The sequence below is a fragment of the Antrostomus carolinensis genome, unplaced genomic scaffold (genome assembly GCF_000700745.2).
Source record: "Antrostomus carolinensis isolate BGI_N321 unplaced genomic scaffold, ASM70074v2 scaffold7426, whole genome shotgun sequence".
Lineage (NCBI taxonomy): Eukaryota > Metazoa > Chordata > Aves > Caprimulgiformes > Caprimulgidae > Antrostomus > Antrostomus carolinensis.
In genome coordinates, this window is record NW_010321156.1 from 34,605 (window position 1) to 50,821 (window position 16,217).

General features: G+C 41.1%; 1 protein-coding gene across 1 annotated transcript in view; it reads left to right on the plus strand.

Moving 5' to 3' along the window:
- The first annotated feature begins 976 nt into the window (after positions 1-976).
- Positions 977-16,217, plus strand: part of PDE3A (phosphodiesterase 3A) — a 90,460-nt gene continuing 75,219 nt past the window's right edge. Inside the window, exon 1 of the mRNA XM_029085404.1 lies at positions 977-1,024. Within this exon, the coding sequence (XP_028941237.1) occupies positions 977-1,024 (48 nt within the window). The remainder of the gene's footprint in view (positions 1,025-16,217) is intronic.

Consider the following 16,217-nt stretch of genomic DNA (forward strand, 5'->3'; position numbering starts at 1 on the left):
TAGTGGAAGGTGTCCCTGCTGATGGCAGGGGGATTGGAACTGGATGATCTTTAAGGTCCCTTCCAATCCAAACCATTCTATGATTCTATGATAATCTTCAGATGCATAAAGCAGTAATAAATCCTACGGGGTATTCTCTCTCCTCCTCTTTTGTTGCCCACCACCATCACATACCTGGGAAGAGCTGCTGTGTGCAAATTGTATGTTGCTTGCAGAAAGAGAGTGCCTGCGTTAGCAGATAGTTATGAAGAACAGTGGGAAAAGATGGAGGAGGACACAATTATTTTCTGAGGTCCATTTCCACAGTCTAAATGTCTGACCACACGGTCTCCTGAAGGGTCGTGCAGAAGATTGGAGAACTGAATTTGAGCTATAGTTAATGCTTGTCTTCTCTTTAACTGGAGGAGTTTTAATTCATTAATTTAAACAAGACCTCATCATCTCTAAACTATCTCTTTGCTTTCCTCTGCAATGTAATGACATTTTGTAATGTAATGTCTTTTTTTCCTTTAGAGGGTGTACATTTCCTTTTTAATTATATTGAGAATAATTCAGTGGTGAGACAGAATTAAAGCTGTCGCCAACTTTCACGCCTGGTATAAAATGTGCGTTGCTATATAATCAAGTGTCCCTTGGTTTTGGTAACCTCCTTGCTGATATATCAGCTCTCCTTTTGTCAGGTGGGTTTTAAACATTTAACTAAAGCTGTAGCTATGGCAGCAGGAGTTTTATTGGCATGAGCAGTGTTGTGATGCTGGATGTGTGTTGGCTCGGAATGTCAAGGTACAAAGTTACAGTAACAACTCCCAAGTCTTCTCACCCTCATTATGAAGCTAAAAGCTGTGTGAAATAAATCATAAAAGCAAACCTGTTTTTTCAAAGAAAGTATATGATGGATATAAAAGCATGAATGTTTCTGTTAAAGCTGGTGAGTGCAGTTTCTCGCTTACCTGTGCTTTTCTTTATTTTTCAGCTCATGGGGCACTCTGAATGGGATCACAAACGAGGACCCAGAGGCTCACAGGTTAGTTGCTCCGTATTTTGTCTTTGGCTTTTTGTAAGTTTGAGGCATTCGAGCAAGTTTTCCGTCTCAAATTGGCAAAGTTGTTAATTTTGTTAATATTTGCAGGGTTGAATCAATGGAAAAAAGCATACAACCGTGACAGCTTTTATTAGTATAATTTTTGAGCTGTAATCCAAACAGTTGATCTAGACAGAGCTGAGTCATGCAACAGAGTTTCTTTTGGTAGCAGAAAGATGGATTAGATGACTGAGAAGGCATTTCTTGCTCAACTGTCTCCATCAGGATATCAAAGGAATGCAAATTCAAATAATGTGTGGATGTTTTCTGGTGTTTTTCTTTAAAACCTGACAAACTTGTAAAACTTGGATGGCCCTCTCATCTTGTTCAATAATAAAGGGATTAGTGGTGCTCGAACTGTGTGGGGAGGTGCAGGAAAGCCATGCCTGGTTACTGGTTTGCTCTTGACACGTTGCTGAAAGGAAGTTATGCTAGTAGTGTTAATGACATCATGCTGATACATTTTTAAATTGTAGAATTAAGTTTCTGCAGAGGAGACATATTGCTACCAATATTGCTGATCAGGAATTTTCCTGTTTGGGTAAAGCAGTCTTTCCCATCTGGTGTTGAAATTATATAAATACGTTATTATAACCCTGGTATTTTGGAATTGCTTTTCCTTCACGTGAAGGATTTTTATATGAATACGAACATCTGTGTTTAAATCTATAGTAAACAGGCTCTGCTTCTGTGGAGCTGCATGTTTGCAACCTTAATCTCAGTAGGGTAATTCCTAACCGAACCTTCATAATGCCCCTTGCAAAAATCACTGGAGTACCTGCCTTTTTAATCTGAAAATATTCTATGTTGATCAGGAAACTGCTACTTATCACAGAATGTTAGGGATTGGAAGGGACTTCGAAAGATTATCTTTATTTTAATAGATATAATTTACTATTTTTAATGGAAAATTCATTTACTAAGTTTTGCTTTTTTGCCCTTCTTCTTGCAGAATTTGACATTTTTTTTCTGAAGTTTTATAAGCTTCTGTTTTTCATCTCATTTCAAAACCATCTTGAAATTTGCAGGAAATCCAGTATTTCATTAAACAGTTTAAGATGAGTTGCAGGTCTGATTTTTTTCAGGTAACAGTCTGTCATTTCAAAAAGATAAAAAATCCAAACCAACCAACCAAACAAACCAGAAAGCAAGCTAGTTTTCAGTGGAAAGTGAGGAATTTCAGAAATCAAGGAAATCCTATCCAGTAAGGTGAGACCTGTTCAGTATGTCATCTCTCCTGCCTCATCGGATGTGCTAGTTGGTCATATTGTGTTCTTCTGATCCAAAGAGTGGAAGGTAAATTGGACTCCTCTAAACTACTGTTGAGAGGAAGGCAGTCACTTGAAGGACTCTTAAGGTGACTTAGATGTCTTAAACTTTTCTAGCATTATTGCAGATCTTCATCCAATTTTTGTGTGCATCTGAACATACGGGTAGTCTTTTGTATGCTCTGAACCGAGCCCTACAGTCCTAATGCTTTGCCTATGGCAGCAAAATATTTAGAGACTGCTGACTGGAGTGCATATGAAGTTTGCACTGATGTTGCACCAGAGATGCCTAAGTCCTGAGTTCTTATATTTCGTATATCCTATTGGCCATGTGCCTCCATGCTTGAAGGATTTTTTTATTGCTGGCTAGGAGGTTTTGAAGGTTTCCAGCTAGCCAATGAGGAAGTTGTGGATGCCCCCTCCCTGGAAGTGATGAAGGCCAGGCTGGATGAGGCTTTGAGCAACCTGGTCTAGTGGAAGGTGTCCCTGCTGCTGGCAGGGGGGTTGGAACTGGATGATCTTTCAGGTCCCTTCCAACCCAAACCATTCTATGAAATGTTAGATGAAGGGATTTAGGTGGAAGGTAAGTGATATCAATCTGGTCCAAATAGATTTTGAGTTAAAAGATAAGATGGACAAGTTGACTATCAAAAATGTATCTTGTTGCAGGAAATTAGACTTGACCTGTTTTTAATAGGTCCCTTTTGAGTTTTCTGAAAAAAGTCGAAATAGTTGCCAAAGAATTTTTTAATTCATGAGGCTATGGTTTCTTCCAAGGAGGATTACAGAGAAATGAATATATTGTGTAATTTCTTTGTTTCACCCCTTCTTGAAAAGAAGGAGGGCTTGCATGGCATGGCCTAATTTCAAAGGAAGAGCTCTCTGATTACCATCTGGTATCCTAGTGCCCAATCACAAGAAGCAAGGAAGAAAAGTTTTATTAGGGGGAAGAAATTAAACCTCAGTTATTGCACTGTAGCCTCAGACTCTCTTTTATGTGGGTCTGAAAACTTTCTTTGATAGGAATCATAGAATCATAGAATATTGTGAGTTGGAAGAGACCCACAAGGATCATCCGTCCAACTCCTGTCCCTGCACAGGACAATCCCAAGATCAGACCATGTGTCTGAGAGCACATGTTGGCCAAATAATTCTTGAATGTTGTCAGGCTTGGTGCCATGAGCACCTCTCTGGAGAGCCTGTTCAGTGCTCCACCACCCTCTGGGTGAAGAACCTTTTCCTCATGGCCAACCTCGCCCTCCCCTGCCTCATCTTCCTGCCATATTCCCTAGTCCTATCATTGGTCACCAGAGAGAAGAGATCAGCACCTGCCCCTCCTCTTCCCCTTGGGAGGAAGTTCTAGACCACAATGAGATCTCCTCTCAGTCTCCTCTTCTCCAGGCTGAACAAACCAAGCGACTTCACCCTCTCCTCATACAACTTCCCCTCTAAGCCCTTCACCAATTTTATGGCCCTTCTCTGGAGACTCTCCAGTAGCTTTATATCCTACACTATGCTAGTGTTAAACCTAATTTAACTAGTTCCTTCAAAGGTTAGGAGAAATTTAGGAGGTTCTGATTTTTGCATGTAATATAAAAGACCCGTTTTATCCTTTTGTGATTCAGTTGCATTGTTGCCAATTTGTCCTCTTAATAAATGTACCCTTTGTTAAACAAGATCTTGCTTAAAAACTGAGTAATCTGTCAGGTGTTGTTCTTCAAATCTAATGCAAGAGGGGTTTAAAGATGGACTGGCAGTTGCCTGCAGCATCTGCCATAGGGTTGCTTATGATGTTTCCCTGGGTCTGCGGGGCTTTTCTCCGGCAGAGAAATGGGACTTGGGAGGAGAGGTCTCTCCTGGCCAGTGGTAGCCTGTGCTGCTCAGGCAAGCAGTGAGAGGGAAGGAAAGGATTTAAGCTTTTATTACTGGGAGCCAATTTATTAGTCTTCCATGATCTTTTAATTCTTACAGAATAAACTGAAGAAAGTGGAATATAGATCCTAGGAAGCCGCCTGTGTGTGTCAATGTTAGCAATGTCACTTGTGAGAAAAGGAAGTGAAACCACTGGTTTACCATAATATAAAACTAAAATCCACATATAAACTCATAAAATTATTCTACCAAGACTCATTAAACAAAGCTCTAATTCTGTTAAGATTTTTTTTAAGAACTAGTAGGTTTTCTATGGTATGTGTTGCAACATGAGATGAAACTACTACAGCGCATGTCATGTTTCTTAATGACCCACTTGGAAAATACGTTCCTTTTCTGCATGTGAGAGTGAAATGCAAAGTGATGTAGTCACAGGTAGTGATGGATGTCAAATGAAATACACTAAGGCTGATGGGAATTTCTGTTTGCAGTCTGTCTCCTGATAAGCATCTGCAATTCAATGGAATGTAAATGGGACAAGTAAAAAGCTGTCTTTACAATATTTAACTTGCTCCTGACTTCCACAGCAACACCACATTGTTCTTTATAGGTTACACACATATATATGCATATGTATGAGTGTATGTTGTAGGGTTCCTTTTCTTTTAGAATAATTATACTATTAAGGCTGCTATAGTTAGAGTGAATTATAGGTTGCTTTGCAAAGAGATCCTGGCTACCTACTTTTTCTTTTTTCCTTCTTTTTTTTGATCTCTGAAGATAACATTCCTGATGTAAATGCTTCACACAGAGAATTTACTCTCTGGATTTGAAATCATGCAGAAACTGCAAAGTTAATTTCATTAGGTTCCATGCTTAATTTTTAAAATTAATACAGATTAGGATTTAGACACAAAACTTCAAAATTGAGTTCCAAGTTAAAGAAATTCCTAAATGTTTAGGAATGTTTAACCCACCTAAAGAAATTTTTCTCCGTCAAATATACACAGGCAGTCTGTAAAACCACATCATCTCACTCATGTGAGGGGAAAATATTCATACCCGTTTATAATATCAGTAGATGCTGCAAGAAAATGTGACTAGCAGAATTCATCCTTGGCATATTATTCCTCTGCAGAAAAAAATATGCAAACTGTATTTTAATTATTCTACTAAAACACGATACTTCTAAGATATTTCAGGTGGGACCCATGGCACGCTTTGTGCACATGTTTTTATGAGGGACCTTGAACGTGTGGGAGTTATTTGTTGCTCTGTCATCCAGCCTTGTTTGGCTTGCTGAAGATGTAGGCGTAGCCCCAGGAGTCAGTGGAATCAACCGATCGTTCCTCCAACATTATAAAAGGATGATAATCAGGAGAGAAACACAGAGGTCCGGTGTTTTTAATTCTCTTTAAATATAAAAGCTCTCAATTATATATCTGAGGTGCTGCATTTTACCCCTCCAGTTCCTAAGCAACAGCTATTTTCAGATTGAGTGCGTCTGGTGTTGTCTACCTACTTCATGCTTTTGCGAGGTAATTCGTCAGTGAAAGCTAGGCTTTTCACTGTCTTGCTCGCTTCCCTTTGTCGTGGCACTCTCAGGAAACGGATGCTTTAGAGAAACAGGAGAAGCTGGGGTGGAATCGATCTCAACCTTGCAGCTCGCAAAAACTCGTGTACATCGGGGAGCTCTGCCGTCTACAGCAATGAAGCGCAGGAGTCAGAAATAAGGTTCTTGACACTGGTTTGGGAGAAGCCTTTTTCTCAAGTGTGGAAAAAAACCTCCAGAGCAGATTCAAAAATCATGAGCCGGAAATCTTTGTACTTGCTGAAGCGTAGATGGGAGTCAATTCCCGCTACTGACCAGGTACTGTGCTCTGGTGAATCTGTTGTGTCTCTGTCTTCCCTCACAATGCCACTGTAAAGAGATTTGTGGTGATTTTACGGTGGTGGTTGGGGTCCTCTGCATACAGTGAGAACCAGCTGATCATTACTTGCCATTTCCATGATGAATAGTATAAAATGCTGGTAAAACTGATTTTGCAAGAGCAAGTACTTGTGGAAGTGCCATGAGAGCCCACTAATGCAGATCTAAGGATCCAACAGAATCTCCCTGTCTCAGAAATGAGACTTTCAGAAAGGTTTGGGGAGTATTTTAATCTGAGCGGCTGAGGAAAAGTGTCATCTGCTGCTGATGGGTTCCTCGGTGCATGTCTTTGTTGCATTTCATATCTCACATGTATGTGTGTGGATGTATGAAATCCCTGATTACAAGTAGTTGTAATGCATTGGCAGAACCTCAGCTTTTTCAGCATCATCTTGGTTGGTGCATCATTTCAAGTATGTTAACAAGGGATGAGAGTAAAGCAGATGTAAATGATATAGACCAGATGTTACATAAAAGTTGTGGGATGCTGTTTGGAGCAAAGATCGTCACCATAAGTAGGACTAAGATGTAGTGAATGGGAGTAAGATTAGTACATTTCCTGCCTCTTGCTCCAGCACTGTGGCATTTTTTTTTTTTTTTCAGTATCTTGCTTGTAATGTAAAGACACTGAAAGAAATAATTCTAGAAATTATATTGAAAGGCAAGTGGAGATAATAGTTCATTACGTGTTCCAACTCGTTTTTCTGTTTATAAAGCAGTTGACTATGAAGGGATGCCTTATTAATGGGAAAGAGGCAGTTTGGGAGAAAATTCTTCAACAGAAAGAAGAATGGACTGAAAGAAGAATGGACTGCAGAAATACTTCCCAGTTTTTGAGAAGGACCCTCCTGTACCCTTTTCATTGAGAAGCAGAAGGGAAGGGCAGATTACGTGCTATATTTTAAAGAGTTGTTGATTTTTAAAGCCCAATTGGATCATTGTGAACATCTAGAAATCTGAGACATATTACTAGTCAAAAAATAATGATGCATCACATCCTGTCACATCAGGCCTATGTTTTCTGGTTAAATAAGGATACACCTTTTAAATCTATCCAATATTCATTTAAAGGCTTCAAGTAAATAATAATTTGCAATATTCTCTTATAAAGTTTTACTATTTTTTAAATGTTGCCCTTTTTTAACATAATGCCTTATTTCTTGACTTTGTCTAATTTAAATCTCCCACCATATCAATTTGCTACACCTTTAAATGCCAAAGATAAAAAGATGTCTTTCAGAAATAATTTTTTTTCCTCAACAGATACCTAGATTATTCTTCTACCTTGGTTTGCTATTATTTAAACTATCTGAAATACTAAATTTCAAAGGAATCAGATTCTCTGGTAATTTGCAATAAAAAATGAACAATAAAAATAATAAGGGATTGTTGATGAATATAATTTTATTGTATTGAAATTGAATTGATCCAGTTCAATCAGGCATTCATAAATCTGGTAAAAGATGGGTAAAGAAATGGTTTGTTATTAAGTGAGTCGTTTGTCATCTTGTTTCTGTTAAGAAGATAAAGGGAGAATAGTGTCGTTTCAAGGGAAAGCTGTATTTCAGCTTCTGGGCTTCCTTCTTTCTCTGACATAAATGCAGATTCTTGTCTTATTATGAACAAATCTTTGACCAGTGAGGGATCCCCGTTGTTGCATTTAGGTTGCTAACCAGTGTTGCCTTCTCCTTTTAATCACTCTAACCCTGATGTTGCATTGCATACTCTGTATGACTTATCTGGGGAAAAATAAGATTCCTTACCTAGGTGTGAGGTGTACTTGACTGCACTGAGCTGTGTAACCTTCGCATCATCAGCCTCTCAATGCCTCTGGAGGGTTTTAAAAGAGAAACGGGAATTCTTCTGACCCGTCTACCACTTTAGGAGAAGGGAGACTCAGTAAGTGCTGCATGTAGATGGAGTTGACTTGAGTGTGGTATGCATCTGTAAGGATTGTTTGAAGGTAAAGGGAGGGAAGATCGTGTTCAGCTTCAAACTCATAGTTAGAGAAGGTTCTACAGAGGGATCTGGACAGGCTGGATTGATGGGCCGATTGTATGAGGTTCAACAAGGCTAAGTGTTGGGTCCTGTGTTTGTGTCACAACAACCCCATGCAACGCTACAGGCTTGCAGAAGAGTGGCTGGAAGGCTGCCCAGCAGAAAAGGACCTGGGGGTGCTGGTCAACAGCTGACTGAATGTGAGCCAGCAGTGTGCCCAAGTGGCCAAGAAGGCCAACAGCATCCTGGCCTGTATCAGAAATAGTGTGGCCAGCAGGAGTAGGGAAGTGATTGTCCCCCGGTACTCGGCACTAGTGGGGCTGCGTCTTAAGTATTGTGTTCAGTTTTGGGCCTCCCACTACAAGAAAGACATGGAAGCACTGGAGCATGTCCAAAGGAGGGAATGAAGGTGGTGAAGGGTGTAGAGTACAAGTCTTATGAGGAGCGGCTGAGGGAACTGGGGTTGTTTAGCCTGGAGAAAAGGAGGCTGAGGGGGGACCTCCTCGCTCTCTACAGCTACCTGAAAGGAGGGTGTAGTGAGGTGGGTGTTGCTCTCTTCTCCCAAGTAACAAGTGATAGAACAAGAGGAAATGGCCTCAAGTTGTGCCAAGGGAGGTTAAGGTTGGCTATTAGGAAAAATTTCTTCACCAGAAGGGTTGTCAAGCATTGGAACAGGCTGTCCAGGGTAGAGGTTGAGTCACCATCCCTGGAGGTATATAAAAGACGAGTAGATGTGGTGCTTAGGGACATAGTTTAATGGTGTACTCAGCAGTGCCAGGTTAATGGTCGGATATGATGATCTTAAAGGTCTTTTCCCACCAAAACAATTCTATGGTTCTCTATTTCTCTGGGTGGCTGTGCTGCTCCTTAACGCCAGCTGGCACAGGTGTAGTGGGGCTGCTCTGCTTGTTCTCCCTCTTGCTCAATAGTGCCTCGTTACTGTGCAAGATGACAACCACAAAGAGGCAACTTCTTGAGCATTTTAGGCTGATCCTGTTCCTAGGATGGTAATAAATAAATAAATAAATAAATAAAGCTCTGCCTTTTGGTGCAAATTCAATGTTTAGTCCTTAAAGGGATGCACTGGCTTGCTGTGTTCTAGGCTAACCTTGAGGAAATTATATTTTGATCGATAAGTAGTAACATTGTAGGTTATTTCTCTATTCAGAGGAAATGAAAAATACTTATGTTAACAAATGACAAAACCTCTCCAGACTGGTTTACTGTATTACCACTATTTTTTTATTTTTTTTAAAAAAGGAATAAAGGAAGGAAATAAAATGGAATTCTGAAAGTGGGGTTTTTTGGCTTGATCTTGTTTCTAGTTCAAAATAATATAGCAGATCTGATGCCCACAGTGAAGTCTGATACTCTATTTGAACATCCTTTGTATCTTTTAAAAGTCATTAAGTGATTTTTATTCCTCACCTTCAATGTTTTACATCAAATCGAATGAAACCAGAACTGTGAGCACGCTGAGAAGTAGGGGTGGAGAAAAGACAAGAGTAGTTACAATGATTATCAACAATATTGTTGGATGGTTTTGTTGGGTTTGGGGGTTTTTTTGGAGGGAGGATGTTGTGTAATTTTATTTTTGATCTTTTGAACATCATTTACAGTCACAGATGCTACAGCACAGAAGTCTCCATGGTTTCTGGGTCTGGTACGACAAGGGAATTTTTTGGTTGGTTGTCAGCTTTTTGTGTGTGTGGAAGAGTGAGGAAAAGTGGGTTTGAGTGTGAACCCTGAATTAGATTTTTTTTTTGTTTTGCTTCATGAGAAATGTCTTACTTAGCTGTACATTTTTATATGTGGGAGAGCCTGATCCTGTGAGCTTTTTGCATGGGTAAAGTTAAGCAAAACGGTGATAAATTATATATTAGTCTCTATTCAACAAGCTGTAGTATCTCAAGTGCTTGAATCTTGAATATCTTTATATCTCTCAATAATTTCAGAAGGAGCTACATGTATAGATCTAAGGAAAGAATTTATGAATGCTTTTCTTTCTTGTCCATCCAGCAGTTCAAATTGCCTGAAAGTTTTTCTTGAAGTTTCAGTACAGGTTTGGGGGGAAATCCTCTGTTGGTTTTATTTGGTGTATGTGCCTGAGGATGTTGTTTTTTGGACTGATCCTGATTTTTTATCCCTGATAGCTACAACTGAGAATGATTTCACTGAACGAATATGCATTTAAAATGATGTGGTAACCAAATGAGCCAAAGGTGATGAGGTGCTAAATATTTGCTGTAAGGATGTTGAGTATTTCCCTCTGCCTGAAATCCCCTGTAGATTTCATGAGCCGTAGTCTTTGAGCACAGGTTTTGTTTGATACCAGTCCTAAGACAGGAAAAATCTTCACACATTAGCCTGTGATGTGAACTTTTAATTGTTTCATGGATGACTGTGAATTTAAAAACAGGAACTAGATTTATACAACAATATAAAACCCAAATAACCTAATAATTTATATAGCTATAGATTGTTCAAAGGAGTGTACTGTGCAGGCAAACAAATTCATTAGAAATATTTCTTTAGGTAGCAATGCATGCTTCTAGCAGTATAAACAAGGTGATGCTTTCTGTACCATTGAGTCACCAGTTTGGATTTTGGTGGGTTTGTGTAAATCCCATGAAGTGATGCCTCTTTTACCTGCCAGTGATTTACAGCACAGCTGTGTCCAAGGCAGTTTGCATGTACAGTGCAATAGCCTGTTCCTGACCACTGATCCGATAGATAGGAGAAGCTCAACCTATAGCCTACAACCTATACAAGGTGCTAAACAGCAAATCAACTGATCTCAATACAACTTGAGTCATAACTTGTGAAATGATAAATCCAGGGATTTTCTGAGAGAGGGCTTAATATAACATTACATCATGCATCCACCTTATTTTCAGTGTGTCCATATATGGAGTAATTCTGATGGATTAAAGCTCCTGTAAAGAAGTGGGAGGTTCACTTTGTTAGGACTTGGAGCTGTGTTTTCACTTTTTTCTTTCTATTTTTATTAATGGCTCACTGAGCCACAGACCTTTTTGCTAGTTGCATCTTGCTTTTCAGCTCTGAATGGTCCTCATTCAAAACCCCTATATATCCATGAGGACACACACATCACATCTAATATCTTTATGAGAAGGCTAGAGCTCCTGTGCTTTGGTTTTTTTCTCTCAGATATCCATTAAATTCATACTTTTCTTAGCTGCTCTCCAGCTGCCCATGCATCCAGCAGCCTGACAGCAGTCTGACACTGCCGAGTGTCTTCAGCCAGAGCCAGCTTCGCTGAGAACTTCATGCTGAGGAGGCACAAGCTACTCCAAGGCAGCAGTTCTTGCATCTTGACAGCAGGCATGAATGCATCAGTGTGGATGTTTGTATAGGGGAGAGCCACGGTGAAAGCTGGCTTACAAGCAGGACAGTATCAGAGACCTGGATGAAAACCTTCAGTGCAGCAAGGATTCTTGGTGTGTGCCTCCTTTCTGTGCAAAGGTCATGAAGCTCTTCATAGAGAAGGGGATGAAGCAATGTTTATAGGTGAGGAAGCCTGCACAGTCACTGTGGGACCGTGTGGGTCTCCCTGGCTCACAGATTGCCTAAGGATTAGGGAAATGTGCAGTAGAGCCATGGTCAGTTGGAACCAAGCAGCTCCTTTTCCTTTCAGGTGCCCATGCCTCGTGGATTGTGCCGTGCCTGCTTATTCCTTTTGCACAACCTGACTCCCAGGCAGGCTACAGCATGTGGTGGGAGCCATGCTCACCATGGCATCACCACCACCACCAGCACAGCAGGTGGCCTCTTTAGGGAGTTTCAGTGGCAGCAGAATAACAAACACACAGAACTGTGGAGAGGCAATGCAAACCAAGCTGGAGGTAATGCACTACCTTGCATTTACTTAGAAGTACGTGCAAGCAGTTGGTCAGATGAGCTGTAGGACCAGCGGTGCCAGTCACCACAGGAGCTCAGCAGAAACCCCCATGTACCCCCAGTTTATTCAGATCCATGCATCCAGGTGTTACAGCCTTTTCATTCATAGCTCATCTCTCCCCCCATCTTTGCATGAGAAAGGCCCATGAGGAATAGACACCTGAAGCAGAGTTCCTGCTGGGACATGTCACAACAGTGATCCTTGTGTCTAACCCAATCCCTCTTACTGTACCTGAAAACAGCTTTAAAAAAAAAAAAAAATGTTTCCTGTTAAGTATGTTTTTGTGGTTTTCCACAGTTATTCATTGTTAATAAAACCTTACATTATCCTTTCATTCAGCAGACAAGTTTTCAAAGCTGTAGTGGCAGAGCAGAGATTTGTGGAGTTTCGGATGTTATGAAAAAGAGGCCTCATGGGGAAGGTTGTGGGTTGGTTGGAATATGGAGCTGCGGCTGAGGGAGGAGAGTTGCTTTTGCACAGCAGGAAAGGTGCAGAAAGCTGAGACTGGGATTAAGAAATGGTCTATAAAATACTTCCTTGCTTTTCTAATGCAGCAAACAAATGATGTCATGCAGAAAGCTATCTCAAAGAAATAATCTACCTCAGTTTTGTCCTTGCTTCTCTTTGAAGCGAGTTGTTGGGGCACAGGCACTAGCTGTGACTGGGGGACCATTTCTGTTTGTCTCCCAGGCTTTCTACCCTGTTGGTCTAATGAACATGCAGGAAGGGAACAGGGTGGTGATAAGCTTGGCAGCATTGAGAGAGTGCCTCCTTGCTTGTTGATGTACCACCACCACTGTTCAGGAGATGACCAGAGAGGTTCTGTGGGTAGTCAGGATTGTCAGGATGTGTATTTAGGCCATAGAGCCAATGTTTCCAAAGTATAACAGAGGCCAATTCACTTAGGAGGATCAGCACCAGAAATATACTTGTTGCCTTGCATGGCTTTGGCCAGGCAAGAGCTGGGGGGTGATGGAAGTCTTGGCACTATACATCCTTCCATGCTGACAAATGGTAATAAAATGTCCACAGTGATTCAGAAGAGGCTGAAGTGTGATAGAGAAACTGCAGTTAGTGTTGATGTAGAGCTGTGAGAGGCTAGAAGCTGGCAGGACCAAAGGCAGGATATGTCTCACTGGCAGTTGTGACACAGATGGTGCAGGCAAACCTCCTGCAACCTCCCATATTCATCACTTGTAAGGTGGAGAAGAACCTTTTAAATTATGTCAGCCACTCTGTGAATCACTTTCTCTGTCAACTGCTCTATCCCAAAGTGATTGGCAGTAGGACGGAAGGAGTGGATTGGAAACTTGATAATTTCACAGCAACTAACTCTGAAGAAGAGGGCTGTCATTATCAAGCACATGCTCACTCCATAATTGGGTTCATCTCTGAAAACAGAAAGCCAAAGATTGATAATTATTGTGTTCAACAAGTTGCTTGGGAGGGCAACAAATACCTGAACGACACATACGCAATAAGTGAAATTTAAGATGTTATTGGAAATGAAAATAATACCTTGTGGCACAGCTCTTGGCTTTTAATAGTTGCGAGGAGCCAAAATTTAGTCTTTTATTATCACAAAAGCCACAGTGCTCCGTAATTTTAATGTGGGGTTTTTTTTTCCTTACAAGGAAGCTTGGCTGTATTTTCTGAGCAGTGATTATGCCTAATCTTCAGCCAGGATGCTTCCACTGGTATGCTAAAGGTAGCATTGGTAGAGGATGTGGGCTGCTCTGCCCTTCCTTACAGAGTTTCCACAATGCCATTAGTGTCAGAAGATGTCTTCAGGAACAAGGACAAAATGAACTGACTAATTTTGCTCCATAATGGAATCTTTGATGTAAAAGCATTTTTATTAATACTGTTTCTATTAATTACTATTAATACTGTCTCTCCTTCTCTGGAGACATTCAAGACCCGCCTGGACGCCTTCCTGTGTAATCTCATTCGGGTTCCTGCTCTGGCAGGGGGATTGGACTGGATGATCTTTTGAGGTCCCTTCCAATCCCTGACACTCTGTGATTCTGTGTTTTAATTTATTTTTTTTTCCCCCTGTGCTTTGTGTCCATACTGGAGAAGACATGTATGCTGCAATTGCTGCTTTCTGGGGTAGTTTTAAAGAATAAATAAGTGAAAGTATTTCCTATTGTTCCTTCCTTACAGGAACACATGCTGAACTCTCTAGTAGCTCATTTTATGAGTTTCCCAGTGGAAAAGCTCACAGCTGATCGGCTCTGTTCTCAATAGCAGATGTTCTTTTTCTGCTTGCCTTTAGTACTGAGCCATAATTTTGTTCTGTGTCTGATGGATCAGTGTTCAAAATTTAAAAATGAATTGTTGGAGCAGCCTCCTGAGACTTTTGAATAAACCAGAGCTGGAGTAAATCTTAACGTCAAGTCATAAAGAAGAAAATTTCATGTTGGGTTGGATTTTAAAGATCAAAGGTTCATTGTGTAATGGGGCTGCATTGCTCAATTTTCAATTCCTGAATAACCTCGAATGTTAAAAGAGCAAGATTAATTCTTGCACTCCATAAAGGAAGTCTGGAGATTATCAGACCTGAATCTAGAATTCATAATTACTGAGTTATTGGGCTTTATGGAGGACTAAGAAAGTTACTTGTTATGGTGAATAGACAAGCCCCTAAAGGAGAGGTAGAGGTATCAGTTATTGAACTGCCAAAAAAGTAAAAAAAATAAAAAATAAAAAATTGATCATGATAAAGTTATCTTTATTAATGACCTGGATGATGGACAGAGCACACCCTCAGCAAGTTTGCAGATGATACAGAGCTGGGAGGAGCGACTGCTACACCAGATGGTTGTGATGCTTTTCAGAGGGACCTCAACAGCCTGGAGAAATGGGCCAGGAGGAATTTTAAGAAGTTCAACAGAGGGCAATACAAAGTCCTCCCACACGTGGGGAGAAATAACTACAACCACCAGTACAGACTAGAGATTGACTCGCTGAGGAGCAGCTTGATGGAGAAGGACCTTAGGGATAGTTGAACATGAGCCAGCAATGTGTTCTTGTGGAAAACAAAGCCAATAGCATCTAGGACTGCTTTGGGCAGAGCATTGCCAACAGGTTGAGGTAGGTAATGCTTCTACTCGGCTGAGCACTGGTGAGACACATCTGGAGTGCTGGGTATGGGTCTGTGCTCCCCAGTACAAGAGAGGCACAGAAATACTGAAGTGTGTCCCACAAAGGACCACAAAGGTGATTAAGGGATTGAAGCATCTGTGATATGAGGAGAAGCTGAGAGAGCTGGGACTGTTCAACCTGGAAAAGAGAAGGCTCAGGGGGATCTTATCAATGTGTACAAATACCTGAAGGGAGGGAGTAAAGAAGGTGGAGCAAGACGCTTTCTTCTTAGTGGTGCCCAGCAACTGGACAAGAGACAGTGGGTACAAACTGAACAGGAATTCCCATTTAAAAATAAGAAAGAACTTGTTTACTGTGAGGGTGACCGAGCAGTGGAACGGGTTACCAAGAGAGCTTGTGGAACCTTCATCCTTGGAGATACTCAAAACCCAACTGGATACAGTCCTGACCAACCTGCTTTAGCTGACAGTGCTTTGATCAGGAGAGCTGGACTGGACAACCTCCAGCGGTGTCCCTCCCTACCATCAACCCTTCTGTGGTTCTGTGTCCCATGTCACCATGAATGATAGGCTTCCATGGGACACTGTTGTTTCCCCTAAACTACAGGAAGTTTGGCTTGGGGTTTTTTTGTTGGTGGTGGTTTTAGGGGTTTTTTTTTTTCCACTAACTTTAGCAGCTCAAAGCTGTGATGTCACATATTTGGTGGTAAGCAGAATTGCCAAGGCCCTGCTGCGAGTGCGATGCCGCAGCATACCATTCTGTGGCACTTGCAGATCATAATGCATTAACTGGTGTCCTTCCCGTTTCTGGATGATGCTGGTAAAAGGGATGGAAGAAGTCCAGAGAGAAGGGGAATGGAGACTTTTTCTACTAATTCTTTGCAGCTCACAAGAGAGAGTGAGGAGTGCAGTGTCTGTGATCCTGCTCTGCTTGTTGAGGTGTAGAAGCAGAAGGTGAGCTTGTAGAGTTGTAAAGACTCATCCTCACTGCATCTCCATCCCATCCAGTAGCTGGAAGACACGTGGCAGTAGCAGATGT